Source organism: Triticum aestivum, chromosome 7A (assembly GCF_018294505.1).
Source record: "Triticum aestivum cultivar Chinese Spring chromosome 7A, IWGSC CS RefSeq v2.1, whole genome shotgun sequence".
Lineage (NCBI taxonomy): Eukaryota > Viridiplantae > Streptophyta > Magnoliopsida > Poales > Poaceae > Triticum > Triticum aestivum.
This window is the reverse complement of record NC_057812.1, coordinates 478176334-478198873: the sequence shown is the minus strand read 5'-3', so window position 1 is coordinate 478198873 and position 22540 is coordinate 478176334. Positions and strand designations below refer to the sequence as shown.

At 42.3% G+C, this 22540-nt stretch overlaps 2 protein-coding genes across 5 annotated transcripts; both read right to left on the bottom strand.

The window, feature by feature from the left end:
* Positions 1-1635: 1635 nt before the first annotated feature.
* LOC123152707 (uncharacterized) lies at positions 1636-2858 on the bottom strand. The gene is made up of 2 exons (XM_044572194.1): positions 2638-2858; positions 1636-2205 (listed from the first exon to the last, which is right to left on the bottom strand). The coding sequence occupies exons 1-2, from the start codon at positions 2722-2724 to the stop codon at positions 1717-1719; spliced, it is 576 nt and encodes a 191-aa protein (XP_044428129.1). The 5' UTR covers positions 2725-2858; the 3' UTR covers positions 1636-1716.
* Positions 2859-3576: 718 nt separating this feature from the next.
* LOC123147662 (putative pentatricopeptide repeat-containing protein At5g52630) lies at positions 3577-9504 on the bottom strand. Of its 4 annotated transcripts, XM_044566929.1 has the most exons (5): positions 8897-9504; positions 8651-8799; positions 4762-7824; positions 3917-3989; positions 3577-3845 (listed from the first exon to the last, which is right to left on the bottom strand). In XM_044566929.1, exons 3-5 carry the CDS (start codon positions 6705-6707, stop codon positions 3741-3743), a joined length of 2124 nt encoding a protein of 707 aa, XP_044422864.1. In that variant the 5' UTR covers positions 6708-7824; positions 8651-8799; positions 8897-9504; the 3' UTR covers positions 3577-3740. The 4 variants fall into 4 exon arrangements, with proteins under 4 accessions (XP_044422864.1, XP_044422862.1, XP_044422863.1 ...); XM_044566927.1 differs by having other exon boundaries at positions 4762-8445; positions 8651-9504; XM_044566928.1 differs by having other exon boundaries at positions 8651-9504.
* Between the last annotated feature and the right edge of the window lie 13036 nt (positions 9505-22540).

The following is a 22540-nucleotide window of genomic DNA, read 5'->3' as shown; positions in this document are numbered from 1 at the left end:
ACGATGTGGCATCACCGTGATGGTTAGAGGGAGACGGGTTGTTCTTCTTGCTTACGTCCTGAAACTGGCACACTTGGGTGGGATAGCATCCGAGTTACATAATGTTTCTAGTTGAAGTCATGGTACTAGTACATTTCATAGGGCCTAGTGCTAAGAATGACCCAGATGGCTGCGATTCACAGTCTTCTAGGTGGAGATTCAAGTTGATTGCCTCATGCTATTTCATGAACTGATTACGTTCAGGTTGTTCGATGACGGGAGACAGGTTGTTCTTCTCTTATTGTCCTGAAGCTTTGTCCTTTGAATGTGAACAAACAATACTGTAGCCACGAATCCAAGCAGTTGTAGGCCCTTGGATGAAGCTCATAGAAAGACTGATATGCATTCCGAAGCTTGTATTCAAACTTTCAAAACCGGCAGACTACAATAACAGCTCGTTTGGCTCCCCTGATTTCATTTCATTTGGCTGAAATGAAATGAAATGAAATCTCTATCAAGATTTCATTTGGCTGAATCTAGATTCTAAATCCAAATTTCATGTTTGGCTGTCACTAGGATTTTGAGGTCAAATCTGTACCAGAACCAAAATGAGCATGAAACTATACCAGCACCAGCGCACTAGCCTTTGTGCTAGGAATAAATAGTATGAACAAATCTGTACCAACACCAACATTGACAGCTCGTTTGTTCACACATGGCAATGTTTTGCATTAAACTGAACCATGCCAATACATATAACTTAAACACGAGACTTTGTAAAAAGTTAATCTTTGCAATACGACAAAGGTTCACAACAACATCAAATGATCATAATCTAGTCAAGGTTACATAAAAACTGAATCTTTGCATTATTAGCACCATCCAAGAAAGATTTTCATTGCTCAAGGATCTTCATTTCTTCGTTCTGTTCGTTCAACATCACACTTCACACCCAAAATTTCCTGCAAAATATGATGAGAAATGGTGACATATGGTCTCATAGGGCAATAAACAATCCTTGAACACAATGGTTGGTAGAAATTGCTCAAAGTGAAAGATGAGGATAGCCAAGAAGACAAATCGAAGTGTCACACGATAAGCTTTAGCTTGCAACAATCTCTAGGAAGGGTAAGAAAACTCAACTTGATATAGAAATTTTTCAAAGGTTAACTTGCACTTCATTTGCACAATTATCATGAATCGAAAGGTAATAGCAAAAAACCATCAACAACCGAGTAGGTTAAGTAGGACCGAAACTAAGTCGATAAAAGACTACAGCCACTAAATAAGCATATATCTGGTTGATGTATTCTAGACTAATAATGCCACCTCTCGACCGAAGAAAAAAAGACTAGTTCATAAGAGACCTTCAAACACACTGAATATTTATGTGCATGCAAAATATGTTCATAAAACCTTGTTTCAGGAGACATGGCAGAACAAGTTGTTCTCAAACATGGCAGGAAAACGTTGTTTTATCAAGCCATGTTTGGGAAGACCTGGCAGGAAAACCTTATTAAGATGATAACATAAAACCTTCTATCATGCTAATCTCAAACATGGAAATAGGTAAGTACATAAATATGATGAAAAGCAAGCAAGATGCTGCCTCCTCTGCTCCATATTGGCATGACAAAATACAGGACACCCATAATATTGTACTATAACAAACAACTAAGGACAAAATGCAGTAGAGCTTGCTAGCTGGTAACTAATCACAGAACAAGAAACATACCTTCATTGGTTGATTTGCTTGAGGATCCATTTCTTCTTCATCCTTTCAGGCAGCGCCATAAGAGCCTTGAACTTGCGGTCATCTGCTATGAGGATATCATAAGCTGCTAGCAAGCCATCATCATCCAGTCCCACAATTGCATTGAGAGCGTCAAGTATTTCTTCAGGAGAGGAGGGTTTCTCAGGAGGAGCAACTTGAGCGATATCAGCTTTGTAGGCACTGGTAAAATTATCCAATTTCTCTCCAAGCATAGATGCAATTGAGTCATCCGATCGATATCTTTTCCTCTTCTGTTCCTCGCCGGTTTGGGTTGAAGATGTTGCGGCAGAATCAGTGTTGATGTTGTTGACATTCTCTGCAGCCATTTCCGCTGCACTTTCACCAGCAGTTCTGACTCCGGTTCCGGTGGCATGATCCTTCGAGAAGACAAGGCTGATAGAGTCCCAAAACTTTATGACCTTGTGCCTGTAGCATGCTGCATCTTTGTTTGCCTGCAACCCATGAAGACAAATAGTCTCATGTCATGGTGGAAAATGAACACACATCCATCCAAACACCAAACACACATCCAAAGAGAAAATCGTAGACTACATCTAAGATGTAACTCATGTCATGGTGCAAAATCACATAAATAATGGGGAAAACAAGTGCACTGCTGCAAGTTGTGATTGTTTCTCAAGAGAAGGCTGATTACTAATATAATAGCAAAACATAGGGGAAATGATGAGTAAACTACTGATTAGAAGGCTATGCATGAACAAGTATAAGTGCATGTTTTCAAATAAACTTGGCTGAATTCCACATCATGATGGAGAAGGTGTATAAGTGCATGTTTTCGAATAAACTACTTGACCACATGAATGATGAAAATGAATCTTGTGGCCATGCCATGAATACATAGATGCTCAAGATGTAGTGCTTACCTTGACATAGTTTCTCCACACGTCCTCACTATCAACCATAAGCTTGTTATGGATCCAATCCCACCCAAAACCACTCGTTGACAACATCTTGCTGACATTGACATAGTGTCTATCAATAGTCTTGCACGCAGACAGGCTGACCACGTACCACAAAAAGTTCGATCTTCCGGGGTGTGGAGCTGACCGACCGTGGGCTGGCGGAGGAATCGTCAAGAAGTCGATCTTCTGTCCGGATCGGGTGGCTGGATGGAGGTGGGTTCAGGTTAGGGTTCAAGCAGAAAAGATCCACCAGAGAGAGGGAGGGGGAGAAGAGAGGTGGAGGGAGAACCTACCAGGATTTGAAAGCTCGACGACGGCGCTGTGGTCACCGGAGGCAGCACACCATCGAACAGAAAGCTTCGCGTGTAGAGGGGACGGGGGAAGAGAACTCGGGGAGAAGCTATTCACCGGCGGGGGGTGCATCACCGGCGGCCGAGAAGGTGGGGCTCATGGCGGCGGCGACGGCGGCGGGCGTCGGGGTAGGGTGGGGGAAGGAGGCGAGAGACGAAGGCGTCGGGGTAGGGTGGGGGAAGCGAGCGAGTGGAATCCGGGAGAATGACGGGCGAGGGGCTGGGATTTGGGCCTAGGCCAAGTTTACATCGTCTGGAATCTTAGAATGAAATCCACCCTCAATTCTGTGGCAGCCAAACAAGTATATTCCGGAATTCGCAAATGAAATCCACCAAATCCGACCCAAATGATGGGTACCAAACGAGCTGTAAGCGTACATGCATCTTTTACTGAAACTAGCAAACTTTACCCAATAGATGATGTGAATTTTTTTTATCCATAAATCTACTGTCATGTATCTGCCTCAAATATGAAATTTCTAGATCTCAAAAAAAAATCTAGGTTCAGAAACTTACTTTTGCAACAGTGCACTTGTGAAATACAAGAAGATTATCACAATGCAAAATATTTCTTAACTCGTGAATACTGTATGCATATTATTCACCTTGTAAACAGCTACATATAAACAATTTTCTCTAGCACAACATCGATCACAGATCCATTATATGTTAATAACCAGTCCTCAACAAATCCCAAACTTCTGTATGTTCATCTTATTTTCCTCTCATCCGCCTTTCCAATGATTGTTTACACTGCGTATATGGTTGCAGAATACTTTGTTCCAGTGTGGAAGACATCAAGCTCGAAAAGACCTGAAACTAATGGTCATACCATATCATTTTAATAAATAAAAAGGACATTACTAATTACCATGGAAAAAATTATGTACCTTCGTGTAAAGAAATCGTTGGGGATGTAAAGCTTGGAGCTTTAAACATTTTTGGGCAACAACAAATATAGCACTGCAAAAAGATTATTGAAAAATAGAGCTTGAGATCACTGTAAACTATTCAGCTAGTAACTCATTATTTACTTGCATAAATGAAAAATAGTCTACTGCATATTGAGTGATAAAGTAAAAGAAAACAGCCAAAAATATATATTGAAGCAGCATACTTTCAAATCTAGCAAAGAATTATGTTGCCCTCGAAACAACGAAGATTGTTATTTCCAGTTTTGTCAATAATCAGAAACTTTATGATATGCCTTCTCATTTTCTCCTAAAGTCTTGGAAGAGCTTAGACCCAAGATATCATGTACTCCCTCCGTCCCAAAATATAAGAACGTTTTTAACACTAGCATAGTGTCAAAAACGTTCTTATATTCTGGGACAGAGGGAGTAATTTCTAACAGCATACCAAACCTATCGTATACACGACCTTCTCAAGAAAATTTTGCCAATTTTTTCTTAGCAATTCTTCAAGTAAATGCAATCGTAATGACAGATGTAAACATATTATTAATATGCAGCAAGAAAATATTGACCAAATGTACAAAGGGTCAAAGGGATAAATATGTACTCCACAGGTGTTGCAGTCCGAGTTGTCAAGGGGCTTCTGAGTAATCTAGTTGTCGAAGGAAACCTCAAGACATGTTACACTTCTGTTGTATGCTAGGCAGTACTAGATGATTATATCAATGTTACAATGCATTATTGGAGTATAACAGAATAATTTACTGATCCATCACCAATAATCAACACATGAACAAGCCCCGTTATAGAAATGATGAAACCTGTGGTTGTCTCTCAGTACTATTTTTCTTCCTGTGACGAGGGAGAAGTATTTGTATGCAGAATGGCAATCACCACAAACACGGAGGTTCTTCATGATGCGGAGTGTGTCTCCAGAAGGAGAAGCCAAATCCCCAAAAGCAAAGGCCAGCTTTTCGCAGTGATAACGTAGTGATTCTTCTCTTCTGTCTTTTTCTGTGCTGTGTGTGGCAAAACTGGTATCAGGCACATAACCTGCAGCCTTGATACTACCTATCAACCTATCCAAATTCCTATATATCTCCTCGGAGATGGGGTGTGAACGGTCATCAACACCAAATCTATGTGTCGTTTGGCCCATTTCGATCCAACTAAAGGCATCATCCCCATCTATACCTCTCTTTTCCATCAAACTTCTAACCTTTTCTGCTTCTGTCCACCTTCCTAATCTTGCACAGATGTTACCAAGTAGTATATAATTTGTTGGCTCATAAGGTTCCATCTCAAACAGCATTTCTGCAATCTTGATGCCCGTTTCAATGTCACCGTGTTTGCTACAAGCACCAAGAACAATCCTCCATAAGGATGTTTCAGCTTCAAAGGGCATTTCCTTAATTGTTTTCATGGATTCCTCGATTTCTCCTGATCGAGCCAGCATGTCGATAACACAGGCATAATGTTGATACGTCGGTTTTATGCCCTCCATATCCAACATGGAATCGAATAAATGCAAACCTTCATGAATAAGACCAGCATGGTTGAAAGCGGAAAGAAGATTCAGTAAGGTGACCTCATCAGGTATCAAGCCAGAAAACTTCATCCGCTTGAAAAGTTCAACTGCTTCTTTCGGGCGTGCATGCTGCCCAAGAGCCAAAATCATTGAATTGTAGGATATTACATCCACAACGTCGTTCGAATTGAAGACTCTCCATGCATCATCAATGCATCCACAATCAGAGTACATGGTTAAAAGTGCATTTGTCATGGCGGCATCCTTGTCAGTTATGTTCTTCAGGCTGTGGGCATGAACTTGCCTGCCCATCTCCAGCATCGACATGCTCCCACAGATGGCAAACAGGCTGGAGTAGACAAACTGCCTCGGCTTAATATCTTGGCACAACATCTTGTAGAATGTAAGGAGAGCAGCTTCTTCCTCCTTGCAGTTGACATACGCGGAGATCATAGAAGACCAGACAACCGGGTCCAAAGTATCCACATCATCAAAGACGGCCTTCACATCTTCCAGTGCTCCTGTAGCCGCGTACATAGAAACGAGGGAAGCACCCACAAAGGGATCCTTGTCCAGCCCGGATTTGACTACCTGCGCGTGCACGGCTCCCCCGAGTTCTTGCACGCAGACGCCACCACGGTTCCTGCCAATGCCGGACAGCAGCGCCGGGAACGTGTACTTGTCGGGGGCGACACGGTCATGCCTCCTCATGCAGCGGAACAGCGCCAGCGCCTCGTCCCGGCGGCCCGCCTGCGCGTACCCTTTGATGAGCGCGTTCCAGGTGACGGCGTTCCTGCGTGCCATCCTGTCGAACACCTGGCGCGCAAGGTCGGGCTCCCGGCATGAGGCGTAGAAGTTGAGGATGGCGGTGGAGAGGATGGTGTTATCCCCGTCGCCCAAGAAGCCACGCACCACGGCCTGCGCGTGGAGCTGCGCACCCAGGGAGTGGGAGGGGGAGGAGGATGAGGCGGCCTTGAAAAGCGCGGAGAATGCGCGGGGCGTGGGGGCGTTGGCGATGAGGGCCGGGGCGGCGGACAAGGCCGATGAAGAGGACGCGGTGGTGACACTGATGCGGCAGCGTTGGCGGCGCGTTGTCGGCTTTCGGTTCCGGTGAGGAATGGCGTCGCCGGCGGGGAGGGAGGTCGAATTGGCAGCGCACGGGGTTGGAGGAAGAATAATTGGCGGCATTGGTGAAGGAAGGCTACCGGCTGAGCAGAGCCAAACGAGTGGACAAAACATTCGCAAGTTCGCTACGGGGAAAATATGCAGTGATCAAGCCCGTGCGGTGATACAATGCTCCGGGGCCTCTATATATGCATATGTACATACATAATATACTAGCACAAATGCCCGTGCGTTGCCACGGATATAGGTTACAATATATTTTAATTCATGTAAATATTTCACCTCTTAACCAGAGTGATATGGTGAATGTTACAAATGATGTTTGATCAAGCAGGAGATAGAGCTGCCGAGCTAGAGATGCAGGCTCGCCCTGCAGCACGAGCAGGAGCTACGAGCTGGGGGTCCTGTTCATCTTAACATATGTCCAGCAGAAACCTCATTGTCCAAAAGAGAGCCTTATTGGTAGTGTATTTGTATTAATAAATTAGCAAGGTATTCTTTTTTATTTTTAGGAAGTGTTTTTGTATGGAACTGCCTTGGCATGCATTCAGTAATTCACCACCATGCGAAATTTCAGACTCCAATACCAGGTGGCCACAAAATATTTAGAACATATAAAATATTGTCTTGAAGGACAACATGAAGAATATCATCTTACAGTGGTTCTGCTTTAACATGTATTTCATTCCATAAAAAAGCTCACTCCAGCAACACAGACCGCATTGTCAATTAGATGTTCTATAATAATTAAAATAATTGCATCGGTAGCCGCCACTATTGTCCTGGAATAACTCTTCACATTGCAAATCTACATTCTTCCACATAACACAGAAAACAAAGAAACGTAACTTTTAGAGTTAACTCAATGTGATGGCATCACTGACAATTAACTCAACAATCGAATATCCTTGGAAAAAACATCAAGAAATAGACCAATAATGGTGAAACTCACTTATGTACCATCGTATACACAAACACATAAGAAAATTGGGAACAGTTGGGTTCAGTCTCATGGAAAGGAATTTGAGGGTTCACATAACATGAGAGAATACTATACTGCCCATGCGTTACATTCTGTCAAAGATCCATGACTCTGATGATACTGCATGGACCAGCGCACTGATAAAGAACGCAGAAGATTAATAAGGCGAAAGAATTTTGCTAGGGACTTACCACGTTCCTCGAACTGATCAAATCCTAAACTACAGAGAAGGTTCGCTGATCCAATCACCTGCAGCAGGGAAGTTACACGATGAGGGAGTTAATGATTCTTCAGTTGAGGCAGCTGTTACCTTATCAAAAAACATCTAAAGCAAGATGCAACAGTTTCGTTCAAGACAATACATTCGGCCTCTAAGTACCGTTAAAACGGCAAACCAATTTGAAACTCACAACCGAAACTATATAGTTTCAGGAAGATCTCACAAAGTTAACTGAAACGGATAGCAATGTTAAATTACTCCTTGTAGACGCAATAAAAAATAGTACTTACATCCTCTGTGGAAAGATCAAACAATGAATTATATCTATGTTAACTGTACTCTAGACAGATATTTTAAAATGCCTCTCAAATCTCAATACAGAAAACAGTAACTGTCAGAAGTTCAGAACAGAACTCGCAATGGACAGCAGCATTCAGAAGGTTGTATCTTTCACTATACTCAGCGAAAATTTGAGAAAATATTCTCCATGGAAATTTCAAACCAATTACTGAAAATACATCCATAGCCCCATGGAAAGATTCAGCCTTGAAGTTACTTTGAAACGCCGCGCAAAATAGGAAGTCATGCCTAAAACTGCAGTCTGACGAAAACTGACAGTAACTTCAGATAGGCATTATCTCCTAGAATACCTGACGAAAAATTGCAAATAAATATTCGTTGGAAAGGTCTTGAAAAGATATACAACTTTTATTTTAATGGCCCGGTCATATTCGACACCTAGAACCCTCAAAACGCAATCGATCAGTTACTGCACGCACTGCAAACAGAGTTGTGCAAAACAGACTTGCGAAAACAAACAGCGGGACAGGAAGGATTACTTCACTTCATACTTACAACAGATCACGCCCCTGCCCTCTCTATTTCGCTCTTTCTATCTCTTCCCTGCAGCAAACCTTCTTTCAAGCTGCCTCAAACACCATAGATTTGGATTGGTGTCCTCCTGAATACTCTGGCCCCTGAGGCTTTCTTCTCCTTCTCAGAATCTGAACTTATCAAAATCACGCTAATTAGTGGAAAAGGATGCGGATTGACCTCTCACTAACACAGCCACGTGTGCCAACAAATATTTTAACCACTCACCCGGCTCATTCATTGGTACAGAAAAATCACAACATAATTAAGCATATTATGCACCAGTCGAGAGAGCCGAATTAAGTGATTGGTGGCACAGCGGGATAGGCGCCCCCCGTGTGGAACCGCCCGACTCTGGAACCAACGACCAGAGCTCCGACGACAGGCGCCCTCCACGGCAGGACGGCGGGCCGAGCAGGGCGCGGCCACCACCGGGATCGCATTAGGCTCAGAGAAGTCGGTCAGGGTGGAGGACGTATCCGTGAAGGCTGCAGGACGCGACGTCGTCTGTGGTGGAAGGGCAGAAGGAGGCGCGCACGGGCGTGGGAGGGCGCTAGTAGCCCCTGCGCCCCATGGACGGGGCCTGCCCGCTAGACAAGCGGGGCGGCGGCGGCGGCAGGGGAGACGGAGGCCCGCGGGTGTGGGAGCCGGCAACGGCCGCGGCGTCGAGTGTCGCCGACGGTAGAACGCCGCAGGCGTGGGGGGCAGTTGGGGTAGGGGTAGGAGTCCCGACGGGGTAGGCAGTGGCGGCGCGCTGCGGCGGGGCTGGGGTCGTCGGCTCGCGGCAGGGGGTAGCGCCGTAGCGGCACGCTGGAGACCGTGATGCGATTTGGAGTTTTTTTTCTAATCGCTCGTCGGGTTGACCTCATCAGGACTGCGGGTTGATTCATACTAACTTCAGGGGCTTTTATGCAAAAGTACTAATGACGGACGATCAGAAGCATTAGCTGCTTTATTATTAAAAAAAATTAAATAAAACTAGCAAACATGTCCGTGCGTTGCAACGGTAGATACAAAAATTACACTCTGGTCAAATAAGTATGACTCAATCAACATCCTTTATTTTAACACGGTGGCTCATCATTTTGCCATTTACCTTTCTTCCGACTCTCGCTGATGATGGACGTGATGTCCACATGATCACAATGCATTCGACATGGTAAATCTCAAGACAATGAGCTTGCCACCGCATGACACACTTGTCATTGTGTAGCGCAAGAAAATGTTTAAAACTTTTAAAATAAATCTCATCTACCACGAACTACTCCCAACGCCTAGACATATAAAGACTTTCCAAAAACTGATCAAAACGTAGACATAAAAGACTTTTGAAACGTCAAAAAGTTTTTGGAATTGACAAACATTTTTTCTAAATAATTGGGCATTTTTAAAATTCGTAAACATTTGTTTTGTTTAGACGAACATTTATTGAACACATGAATATTTTTTAAATTCCTGAACATTTTTTGAATCAATGGTTTTTTAAAATTAGTGAAAAATTCGCAGAAAAGTTGATTTTTTTGAGAATTTTCTAAAATTTCATGGATATTTTTTAGATTCGTGATCGCGAATATGTTTTGTATACATGATCATTTTTTCAAAATCAAGAACATGGTTTTATTTCCCGACAATTGTTTTCCAAATTGTAATTTTTTTTATAATTTTCCAAAATCTTTGTAAAATTACCAACATTTTTTGGAACCACGAAAATTTTATGATTTTTGAAACATTTTTAAGATTCGTAGACATTTTATGATTTCTCGACCATTTTTTTTCCAAAATCTGCAACTTTTTAAAAAATTTCAATCTTGAATTAACTCAAAAAAGAGAGTAAAAAACAGAAATAAGAAAAGAAAAGACAAAAAGATGAAGAAAAATAGAGATGCCGCGTCCCGTGGGCCGGCCCATGAAGACATTCAGGGGGGATGAGGTGGGTGAGAAAAAGGAGTTGGAAAAAATGGTGAACGCAGGGTTCGAACCCTGGTCTTTCAAGTGGGAGAAACAGGCTGTTGCCACTACGCCACCAGCTCACATGTGCTAAATGATGGGTATCGTACTTATATCGACGGTGTCTTAACAAAAAACGAATCGTTTTCCGTTTAGATGGCATAGCGGGTAATATATGGCAACTTCGAGGGTAATGTTTAGACGGACGACCAGAAGCAATACTTGTTTTATTAGTGTGTATGTATATATATATATATATATTATATATATATATAATATATATAAATATAAATATAAATATAAATAATATAATATAATATAATATAATTAGTATATATATATATATTATTTTATTTATTTATTTATTTATTATTTTATTTATTTTATTTTATTTTATTTATTTATTTATTTATTTATTTATTTATTTATTTATTTATTTTATTTATTTATTTATTTATTTATTTATTTATTTATTTTATTTATTTATTTTATTTATTTTATTAGTAGGTAGAGATAGAGATAGAGATAGAGATTAGAGAAAGACTTCCTCCATAAACTAATATAAAAACATTTAAAACATTACTTTAATGATCTAAACGCTCTTATGCTGAATTCCCACTACAACACGGTGAATAATTGGAGGCATAATCTTAGTGGCGTTTTCTGAAACGCCTTGTAACCTGTTGTACGAAGGCGTTTTTAGGGATCGCCTTAAAATACAGAGTATACGAGGCAGAACGCCTCCGAATCCATGTGCAACAGAGGCTTAACTGCAAAACGCCGTTGTTGGGCCGTGCCTATGAAGGCGGATCAGTAGAACACCGTGGTTAGATTTTGTTCAGCGGCATCTTGCAGAACGCCCTCCCGTATTATTTGCGGCGTTTAGAGGCAAAACGCCTAGCTGTAGAGATCTAATCAGCAAACAGCGGCAGAAGTTTTTCCTCTTCAGATTAACTAGCGGCACTTTCTGAAAATACCAGAGAGCTTTCGAAGGCGTTTTCTAAAAATGCCGTGGAATGTCTAACTTTCGGAGGCGTTATGTTAAAACGCCTTAATTAGGCTTTGCCTTCGTGACTATCTCTAGCATTCTTTCTAAGCGCCGTCAAACAGATTTGAAGGCATTCTGAACGCTTTTGGAGGCGAAAGCTAAATAAACTCGCTTCATGTCTGGTGGGCAACAATCCGAAACAATCCGAAACATTTTTAAAATACATTATTTATGAAATAATTTATGAAATTCCAAAAACATTATTTAAAAAATGTCAGACAATTTTGAAAATACAAAATATTTTTCATAGCATGTGAAAAACTGTTGGAATTCTGAACATTTTTTGATAAATGTGATTTTTTTGAAATGCTAATAGAGTTGATTTTGTGCGAAACACGAAATTCCAAACAGTTTTTAAAAACACAAAACGAATTGAATTGGTGCAAAAAATAGAAAACAGAAACATTTTTAACTTTTGAGCAATTTTAGAAATGTGCGAACATTTTTTTAAACCTCACGAATTCTTGTTGTGTTATAGTGGGCCGACCCAAATTCTAGTCCGTGAGAGTAGCTGAAATCCCGGCCGAGATTGTAATCTTCTCGGTGTGCCAAACTGGTCTAGGGTCCAAAATAGACTGGGATTACAAGTTTAGAGTACCAATTTCCGGGATTCAAAGTTTAGGGTTTGATTTAGCTTTCGTCTACAACTTCAAGATTTATTTTGAATTTTTCCCTTTTATAACGCCTCGTAACACCGGCCGTCTTGTAGTGTCCATACGCACCAGCATGTACAGTAGTAAAGTACTACTCCCTCGATGTTCTATTTTGGAACGGAGGGAGTATATATTGCCTGCATATATAGAAACCAAATCAGGCAAGCATGATGTGTGAGATAACCAAGAAAAGTAACTTGCCTGACTCTGAAAAGGTAATCAACAAAATACAAACACTGAAGACAGCATGTGCGTTGATGGATTTTCGTAAGCAGCAGCGTAGAGTAAAGTATATTATGATGGATGTTGCAAAATCTCATTTCACCAAACACTTTCTACACAAGCAAGCAGCACTGTTTTATTTCTGCCAAGTTCCAAAACACTAGAACAAAAGATAATATCATCGGGAGTCATAAAACTTGCACTCAATGTTCAGATTGGTGCTAAAACATTGAAAATACGGATTTGTGGTCATTCAACTTACGTTCTCGTGCAAATACGGTGCTTCTGCTCGTATGCAGCCATATGGCCTGCTCACATGGCGCGCTAGCCTGGCGGAGGCCCATCTGTCAGTGGCTAGGAGTGCACAAGGCGTTGCGTGACCCTTGCAGGCTAGATTTTTTTTATAGAAAACCCCCTCAAAATTTATTTAATTACATGCAAAAGGCCTCAATATGATGGGAAAAAGATGGTTCAGATGAGGTTCAAACCAACAACCCGTTAACAAAACACTCAAATGCAAATAAAAAATACACTCAAACGTACTTCCATCCACCATGGCCGATTGATGTTAAACATGCACAACTAAACTTTATTTAATTATAAACAAAAGCCAGAAGTTGGTAGGCGTATGGATAAACTAGCAAAACAAGGAAGCATCAGAACTGATCTCTAGACCTCAAGGGTGGAAGCGCAAGGGGTAATCACTACACCAAGTATTTGCACGAGAATGCAAGTTTTTTTTTTTGAGGGATGCACGAGAATGCAAGTTGGATGATCATAAATCCGTATTTTTAAAATTTTAGCACCAAACTGAATATCGAGCACATGTTCTATGACTTTCGGTGATATTATGATCACTTAGCACTACTTTGAACTGAAAGGCCATTCTCAAGGAAACTGCATACAATTGTATGAAATGTTCAGAGAAACCAAGGTAAACTGCTAATCGATGTTCGGCCATCACTATACTGTCAAATTGAGGGCATGTTGATGGTACTATCCATTGGTGGAGTTCTTGGTTGATCTATCCTTTTTTCATTCAGCATCAAGATCTCGAAACCATAGTCGGTCGTGCCCTGGAAGGCTGGAACCAAGTGATAGAGGTGAGAGGTTAGAACAGTAATCAGAATAATCCAAGTCATATGCTCAAGAGGTGGTGCAAAGAAGATGACCACTCATAGATTATGATATAACGCTATTTTCATCAAGCCATAATTGTTTCTTGTATCAGTATAAAGTATATCTATAGATTATCATATAACACTATTCAACATTCCGTTTAGATCTATATATATACACTGGCTAGTTGGATACCTCGACTGCTAGCAAACTTTAAACTAGTAGTAGTGCATCACAATATTATGCAATCACATTATAACTCCCATGTATTTTCCAGTTGAGCATTTGAAATATCACATGCTACCAACATAGTTACAAACTCAACATATCAGATGAACAATATGAATAGTACAATTATAAGATCTAGCTCCTTCCGATCATCACTGTATCCGGCACTGTTCAAGATATCTTCTGATATTCTGATAAATCGGCCGATTTATCTCTTACTGGTGTCTGATCGATAAGAGAAATCAGCTGATAAATCAACCGATATGGCGATAAATCGGCCGATATGCCGATAAAATGGCCGATTTACCCCTTATCTTGGGTTGACTGATAAGTTCCCGATAAGCGATATCCCTAACATTGGTATCCGGGTAGTCTTTCTAATATAAATAATATATTGTATTCAACTAATAATCGACCAGCTTCCTTAAGCATATAACCTAAGTGTGTTCCAACAAGTGATAATTTCATGATAATCATGTAAAGTAATTCCATGTATAAATACATATATAATTTCAAAATAAGGTATTTTAAATATTAGTAATTTCTAGTAATTTAAATATAGTTACAGGACATGTAATTCCAACAGTCTCCACGCTCGCCCTGATCACGTCGAATCTTCCCAAGAGCAACTTGTTCGTGAAAAAAAGAATATATCCAGCTCACTATGCAGAGCACGGGGTTGGAGGAAGAAGAGTTGGCGGCATTGGTGAAGGAAGGCTACCGGCTGAGCAGAGCCAAACCGAGTGGACAAAACATTCGCAAGTTTGCTTCGGGAAAATATCCAGTGCTCAGCCCGTGGGGTGATACGATGCTCCGGGGCCTCTAGGTGCATGTGTACATATACTAATCACAACCTGATGGATTTCATACGCAACAGTAGTAAAGTAAAGTATATATTGCCAGCATATATAGAAACCAAATCGGGCAAGCATGATGTGTGAGATAACCAAGAAAATTAGCTTTCGTGACTCTGAAAAGGTAATCAGCAAAATACACACACTGAAGACAACATGTGCGTTGATGTATTTTCGTAAGCAACAGCGTAGAGTAGAGTATATTATGATGGATGTTGCAAAATCTCATTTCACCAACCACTTTCTACACAAGCAAGAAGCACTGTTTTATTCCTGCCAAGTTCCAAAACACTAGAACAAACAACATTGTCTCCCTACAAATATGAAGTTCCACAGAAGGGTTGATCACTTAGCACTACTATAAACTGAATGGCCATTCTCAAGGAAACTGTATACAATTGTATGAAATGTTCAAAGAAACCAAGGTAAACTGCTAATTGATGTTCGGCCATCACTCTACTGTCAAATCGAGGGCATGTTGATGGTAGTATCCAGTGGTAGAATCCTTGGTTGATCTTATCCTTTTTCTTTATTCAGGATCAAGATCTCGAACCGGCAGCCGGTCGTGCCCTGGAAGGCTGGAACCAAGTGACAGAGGTGAGAGGTTAGAACAATAATCAAAATAATCCAAGTCATATGCTCAAGAGGCGGTGCAAAGAAGATGATCACTGTTAGATTATCATATAACGCTATTTTCATCAGAAAATAATTGATTTTGTATCAGTATAAAGTCGATGTATAGATTATCATATAATGATATTCAACATTCCGTTTACATCTATATCTATACACTGGCTAGTTGGATACTTTTGACTGCTAGCAAACTTTAAACTAGTACATCACAATATTATGCAATCACATTAGACAAACTCAACATATCAGATGAACAATATGGATAGTATGATCTTAATTTGCAAACTGTATACCTAAGAGAACATGTGTAGTTCTATCCTCCAACAGCAGAATAAACAATCAGAGTACGATTATCACCTGGTATGCCAACTGTAAACATCATGATTTCTTTCTACACAGTGGACAGATAAAATCAAGAATTGGAGCAATATAAAGAAACTTTTGGGAAAACCATACATAATTAAACATGAGAAATGTGTCAACACTTTTTGTGGTGCCAAATAGCCTTCATGCTTGTCATAGAAGACCATGATCTTTCATGTTTCTGGAACCACAAGACCATGTAAAAAAATCATAATGTTGAATATCGATATCATGACATGCTCACAACAAACTGACTTATATTCACCTTCCTTTTCTTTTTTCTACTGATTGTTGGCTCTGAACCATGATTCATCTTTGCGCCACTTTCGTGTGACACGAAAACTTCGAATGGCATGAACTAGTATGTTAATTTGGCACGAACCAGCGGCGGAGCTATGTGTAGTTCTAAGGGGGGCATTTGCCCCCCCCCCCCCCCCAATTGCATATTTTCTCTTTGGCACCCCTTCGATTCTCCTCAAGCTCCGCTAGTGGCACGAACAATTGGTAGTCTCGCTGATCAGTGGTTGACCAACTTGCACTTGGCCCTGGTTGGGCAGGCGGCTCCGGTCAAAGGGTTGATTTACCCATCTTGGTCACCGCAACTGCGAAATCGGCGAAAAACAGAGTATTGTTGCTCCTGAATTGGTTCACCACCCTGGCCAGCGACTACGTGTCGTTGCCGCTGTAGAGCTCCTGGTACGAGTGGAGCAGACCGCGTCGGACAGCGAGGTTCTGGTAGTAGCTTGACGTTGGCCTCCTTGTAGACACAGTCCTGGAAGTTCCGGCATTGCGCGAAGCCAACGGTGTGCGCGGCCATCTCGCGCAGCGTGAGGCCCTTCCTGCCGAACACCGCAATGAGGCCACTGATGTTGGCGGACGGCGGCGGGAGGTCCACGTTCTCTAGGTTGAGGCTAGCGTTGGTGGAATCTCGTCGGTCAAGTGGCACCGCCCATGTTAGCCCGCCGAGCAGGACGGAGCCGTCCCGTGCGGCGAGCGTGAGGATGTCGGCACAGGAGACGACGCCGGGGCACGCGGCCTCTGTTAGTAATTGTTAGGGTTTGTGTTCTCCCCCTATTCCTCTACGCTTATCTGTGATGCCGCTCACAATTGGCAATATTGAGCCTAGGGTGTAGGGACCTTCTTGTACTGTCTTTGCAAAGAGTCCACCTCTTATACATATAAAATTTCTAGTATTTTCAACTAGTTTACCAGGATAGACTCCAGATCAAATTACCAATCACGATCTAATTTGTCTGTTAACGAATTCTACTAGTTGTGTCCCCGGAGCATGCGCGTGTGAGCAACCCGTCATTGTTGGGATCTACGGTAGGGTGCGTCGACTGCAAATTAAAATTTCTTACGCGCAGAACAACCAAGAACATGCTACAAGAGATGAATCATAGTTCGTTACCACTAGACGCGCAGTGCCGTGCAGCGGAAGAAGAGTTGGGGCAGCGCATCCGCGTGGATCGTCTCCTCCTCGTCCGATCTCCCTCGTACAACCGGTGGTCGGTTCCCACGTACAGGTTCGCCGGAGCGATGCAAGTGCACCGCCTCTAACGGTATCCGCGCGTGCAAGAGGAACATCGTGCGGCGGACTGCTAGGTCCGATCACACAACCGGCGGCGAGTGGAGGTGTCTATTCGCAACACATGCAAACCCTAGTGACAGCGCCGAAGCGATCAACTGCGTGAGTGTGCGGCACCTCCACTATATATATAGGTGTCCGTCGCGGGCTCAACACTTGGGCCTCGCACGGTCCCTAAAGCCCATAAGTCTACTCGGCCACAATCCGAATACAGTTCGGATCACATCCGACCAGTGTCCTCGGATCCGACCTCGTAGGTTCCTTCCCTTAAGCGCGCGACCCCTTAGGTTCAAGTCGGCTTGGTCGCAGTTCGGACCACCTCCGAACTGCACGGTTGGTAGTGGCCTCTAGCAAGGCATGCCGAACACCAAGCAGACTATGAAGCTGGTTAGCGAACCTGTACATCACACTTCCATTCCTTTTGCCACACGGTATATGTTGTCGAGCTCAAGGCGAGTCTGTCATCCTTGTGCTAACCCAACCTCTTTCTCGTTCCAGTGATGCCGACCACTGTCCGGATTATCTCATAATGCTTGTCGCATGGCCATGCTTATCCTGGTCGGATCACACGAGGGGCCCAGAGTATATCTCTCCTGATTGGAGGGGCAAATCCCATCTTGCTCGACCACGTCTCGCAGCATGGTTCTAGACAAACCCGAAACCTATATTTATAACTACCCAGTTACGGAGTAGCGTTTGGTCGGCCCAAAGCAAGTCTGTCACCATCCCGAGTACATGCGTCAGCTCAGGTCTTAGGACATAGGTTCTATGTTGTACTAGAGACTCACAGATGACATATGGCTGCGTCTCATAGTTGGGTCCGTCCGACTTGGACCTTATCTCGACTCGGATCCGACTACGTCGAATCTGACCAGATCCTTCCAAGTCCATATTATCCGGTTAGCATCCAATGCTCCATGGCTAGTGAGACCAAGCCATCGACCGTGTCATATGCTAGTCTAGTTGGCTGCGCGTCCACACAGCCTTTTCGACTAGGGACCTTTTAGGACAGTCATCATACAATGCATAGTCCCACAAATAAGTCACGTACTTGCTGATACGCATCATTGATAATGTCCAAGGACTATCTTTATTCATAAACACATAGAAAATATCATTATACATGATTGCCTCTAGGGCATATCTCCAACAATCATAATATAGTGTAAACCTCTAATTATGTAGATCAACATTAGGGCTGTAATCTAACTGTAAGATCTAGCTCCTTTTGATTATCACTATACCCAGGTAGTCTTTCCAATATAAATAGTATATTGTATTCCACTGATAATTGACCAACTTCCTTAAGCATATAACCCAAGTGCGTTCCAAGAAGTGAGAATTCCATGATAATCATGTAAAGTAATTCCATGCATAAATACATGTATAATTCCAAATTGAGGTATTCTAAATATTAGTAGTTCCTAGTAATTTGAATATAGTTGCAGGACACATAATTCCAACATCTCCCACTTATCCGAACGATCATTTAAATATTCGTAAACTCATAGCCTTAACATGCTTGCCAAATACCTCTTGACTAAGAGGCTTAGTCAAGGGATCAACAATCATATTTGTTAGAATAAATCCGAGGCGCTTCGTTGATTTATCGATGACCAAGCAATCCAACGAGCACGACACCAAGATTTGTTAACGAGGTTCACCATCATGTCTACATCCCCGGGGCATGACTATGGGCGCTCCTCCCCGTGACACCGTCACAATACCGCACCCCGGCCGCCCGGGCGCCGGCACACGCCGCCGGCTCCCCCGCGTGCCTGTGCCATTATGTTGGCATAGGTTACATCGTGTGTCTACCCTCTCTATATATGAGAGGCCTAGGATACAAGTGTCCTAATAGGACACAATTCCTACCCTGTCTACACACAGTCCAAAACTGTAACATCCCAAATTTTCAATTTGGAATGTTATACATAAGTCATTCATGCATATCATATTTTATTACATTTTTGCTCTATGATCCTCGAAATTCTAAGCAACTCAAGGACCTACGGAGAGAGTTGGAATTTCTTTATTTTCATATTTGAGTTTTCTCAAATTTTGAAAAGAGGATCATTTAGTTTTAATTATTTTTTCCTGAAAATATTTCATATTAAAATATATGAGAAGAGATAATATGACTTCTCCAAAATAAATGAAATATTAGAGGAAAAATATTAAAATCAAATAAGTTATTTTATTTGGATTTTGTTGCAATTTTATTTAAATTAGGAAAAAAATGTGGTTTCAAAATTGCATTAGAGGTCTAAATAAATGTTCACTTTGTCCGCAATATTATTAGAGGACCGTGAAAATTCATTTCAGGATTTTTGGAGTCCGTTTAGTATTTATTTTATTTATTTTTTACTGCAGGATTTATTAAAAAAAAGGTAACCGACCTACCGGGCCGAGTCTGACCTGGACACTTGACCCGGCCGGCCTATAAGCCGCGCCCCCGCGACCCCGAGGCCCAGCAAGCCGCGCCCCTGCCCTAACCCCAAGCCGCCGCCCGATCCGCCGCACCTTGCCGCCGCATCGCCGCGCTGACTTGCCGCCGCCGCCATGATGCGCCGCCTGTCGCCGTTCCGCCGCCGTCGCACTCCGCCGACCTTGCCGAGGTAGCCGCCGCCGCCGGTTTTCACAAGAAAACCGTTCGGTTTTTTGAAACCCTAGTTCGTTTTTTAGATCGATTTTTTCGGTTTTTCTCGATTTAGTTAAATCGCGGACATTTTCTTCCGTACGTTTTTAACGAACGTTGTTCATCCATTAGTCGCAGACAGCGAACGTTCGTTCGTTAGCCTGTTCGTCAGTTTTCTTTTTCCAGGATTTTTCCGTGATTATTTTCGATCGCGGTTTCTGTCATAATCTTCATTCTAGTTTATCTGCGCTCGTTTATCCGAATCAGGTGAAACAAGTGCCTAGATCTTCGTATCTAAGCCCTCTTTCCGTTTAAACAACTTGAACAAGATTTTGGTACTGTAAAAATTTGACTTTAGTCCAGATTAGTAATCGGATCTTGTTTTTTTCGTAGTTTGAGTTTCGTTGCTCCGTTTGATTTGATTCTTTTTGCAAACCGGAGTTCTTCAGTTGAACTTTCTGGTTAGATCTTCTTATTTGAGTTTTACCCATGCATCTTTTCTTGATTGCTTATGTAGGCTATTGTTTGTTTGTGATAGAACACCCGGAGTGCGAAGCGTGCTACTACGAGTGTCTAGGTTTTGCGGATCATCAACAAGGCAAGTAACACTTTGATCAGACCCCTTTATCACCCAGTTTTTATGCATTAGTTTCAACCCTCACACATTGCATGAGTAGGATCTCTTAACATGTGGGTCTGGGAAGTAGATGATGAGGTAGAACCTATTATCTGTTTTATTATCAAACCCCTAGGAGTTACTTCTACGTTATGCTTATATTGCCATGCTATGCTCGTAGACGTGGTTTGGGTTTGAGTGTATCCATGACAGATGTGAGTTGATAATTAATGGTTCAACTTAAGGTGGCAACTTTAATACGCATCTGGGTGGATTGCTTGTGGGCACCTGGAGAATCCAGTGTTATCCTAGGATATCCCGGAGTACCCGTGTGATCATCCTACGGTCCGCCACCCAGGCTCAAAGGGATCATAAGATTATTCATGCTAGAAACTTCCGTGTGCAGCCACAAGCCATTATGGGCTCTGGCATAGTTGAGTATGTTGTGTGACCTCTTTCATTGGTGGGCTAGCAGATGTAGGGGAAAGTAGGTGTAACGGTCCACTCAGAGTAAAGAGTTAATGCTTCTGAAAGACCGTGTCTCGGTCATCCATTTCTCAAACACCCTGTAGTGCGAGAAATCCAACGGAGGAGATCGAGTCTTGTGGGGAAAAGTGCACAAACCTCTGCAGAGTGTATAAACTAATCATGGTTAGCCGTGTCCCGAGTTATGGACATCTTGAGTATCTGGTACTTGAATTATTGATTTGATCTCATCACTCTAAATTAATTTGTTAGGATGTTAATGACTACTTTAATTGGGATTGAGTTGGAGGAACCTTCTCAATGATGTTTCAATTACCATGATAGTTAAATAAAATATATTCCTTTGTTGTAGGGAAAAATGGCTTTTGGCAAAAACAATATAACCATAGAGCCTCCAACAGCCATATATGCATGTAGTGATAGCATTTATCTGTTCATTGTTCTCTTGTGTTACTTTGCCAGCATATTCCATGTGCTGATCCGTTTTCGGGCTGCAACGTATCATGTTGCAGACTTTTCAGACGACGAGTAAGATGTCGTAGTAGGTCGTTTGTCATGCACTCAGATATGCCGTTGGAGTTGATGGACTCACTTTATCTTCCAAGTCTTCCGTTGTTATCGTAATTAGATGGCCTTAAGCCATACTTATTATAATAAGTTCTTTTTTGAGACATTTGATGTAATAAGTATGCGATTGCTACTCTGTTATAAATCCTTGAAGTACTATGTGTGTCAGCATTACCGATCCAGGGATGACACTGAAGCACAGAGACTTGACCGTCTGAGGTCGGGTCGCTGCAAGATGGTATGAGAGCACACGCTGAATGTAGGATACGACCACTAAGATGAGCCATAGATCACTCTTCTCTACTCATTTCTTACTCCTCTCCATTTTCTACTCTTTAGGATGGCGGACTCAAAGAACAAGTTTACACAGCCAGATGAAGACACCCCGTTTGGACGACACTTGAAGGAAGTCACTAGGTACCTGAACATCGGAATACCAAGCTTCACCGGGACCTACACCGCCACTTTACCAGAAGAGGAACGTTGGTTGATTCAAGTTCAAGTTCCAGGAAGGACATTCACGCCAGTCACTAAACCCATAGAGTTTTCCTTTGATGCACCCACCTGGAGTCTAGGAAAGAGCATGGCAGCCCACATCGCCATGGGACACATCGGCGAAGTTTACCACAAGGAGCTTAAGGACACTATCTACCAAATATGTGGGCGCTGAGATGAGCAATGGGAGATGATCAGCACTAGGAAGGACAGGTCCATTGCAGCATTCATCCAAGAATTAAACCATCACATTCGTCGCCAGGAGAACCAGATGTGCTGAAGCATGATAGATTTGAAGAAGGCAATGACCAGGATCACAGAGCTAGAAGAGGAGCTTAAGTCTACACGCAATGGATATGAGGAGGAAATGATGATACTTGTGGAGAAGAATGATGACATGACAAGGAAGCTAGGA

Excerpts from the sequence above, each read along its gene's own strand:
- LOC123152707 (XM_044572194.1), bottom strand. The coding sequence starts at position 2,724 with ATGTTGTCAACGAGTGGTTTTGGGTGGGATTGGATCCATAACAAGCTT. Across the intron at positions 2,206-2,637 it reads TGTGGAGAAACTATGTCAAG|GCAAACAAAGATGCAGCATG; the intron begins GTAAGCACTACA and ends CATGGGTTGCAG.
- LOC123147662 (XM_044566927.1), bottom strand. The coding sequence starts at position 6,707 with ATGTTTTGTCCACTCGTTTGGCTCTGCTCAGCCGGTAGCCTTCCTTCA. Across the intron at positions 3,990-4,761 it reads GTACTGAGAGACAACCACAG|TGCTATATTTGTTGTTGCCC; the intron begins GTTTCATCATTT and ends ATCTTTTTGCAG. Across the intron at positions 3,846-3,916 it reads AACGATTTCTTTACACGAAG|TTTCAGGTCTTTTCGAGCTT; the intron begins GTACATAATTTT and ends TATGACCATTAG.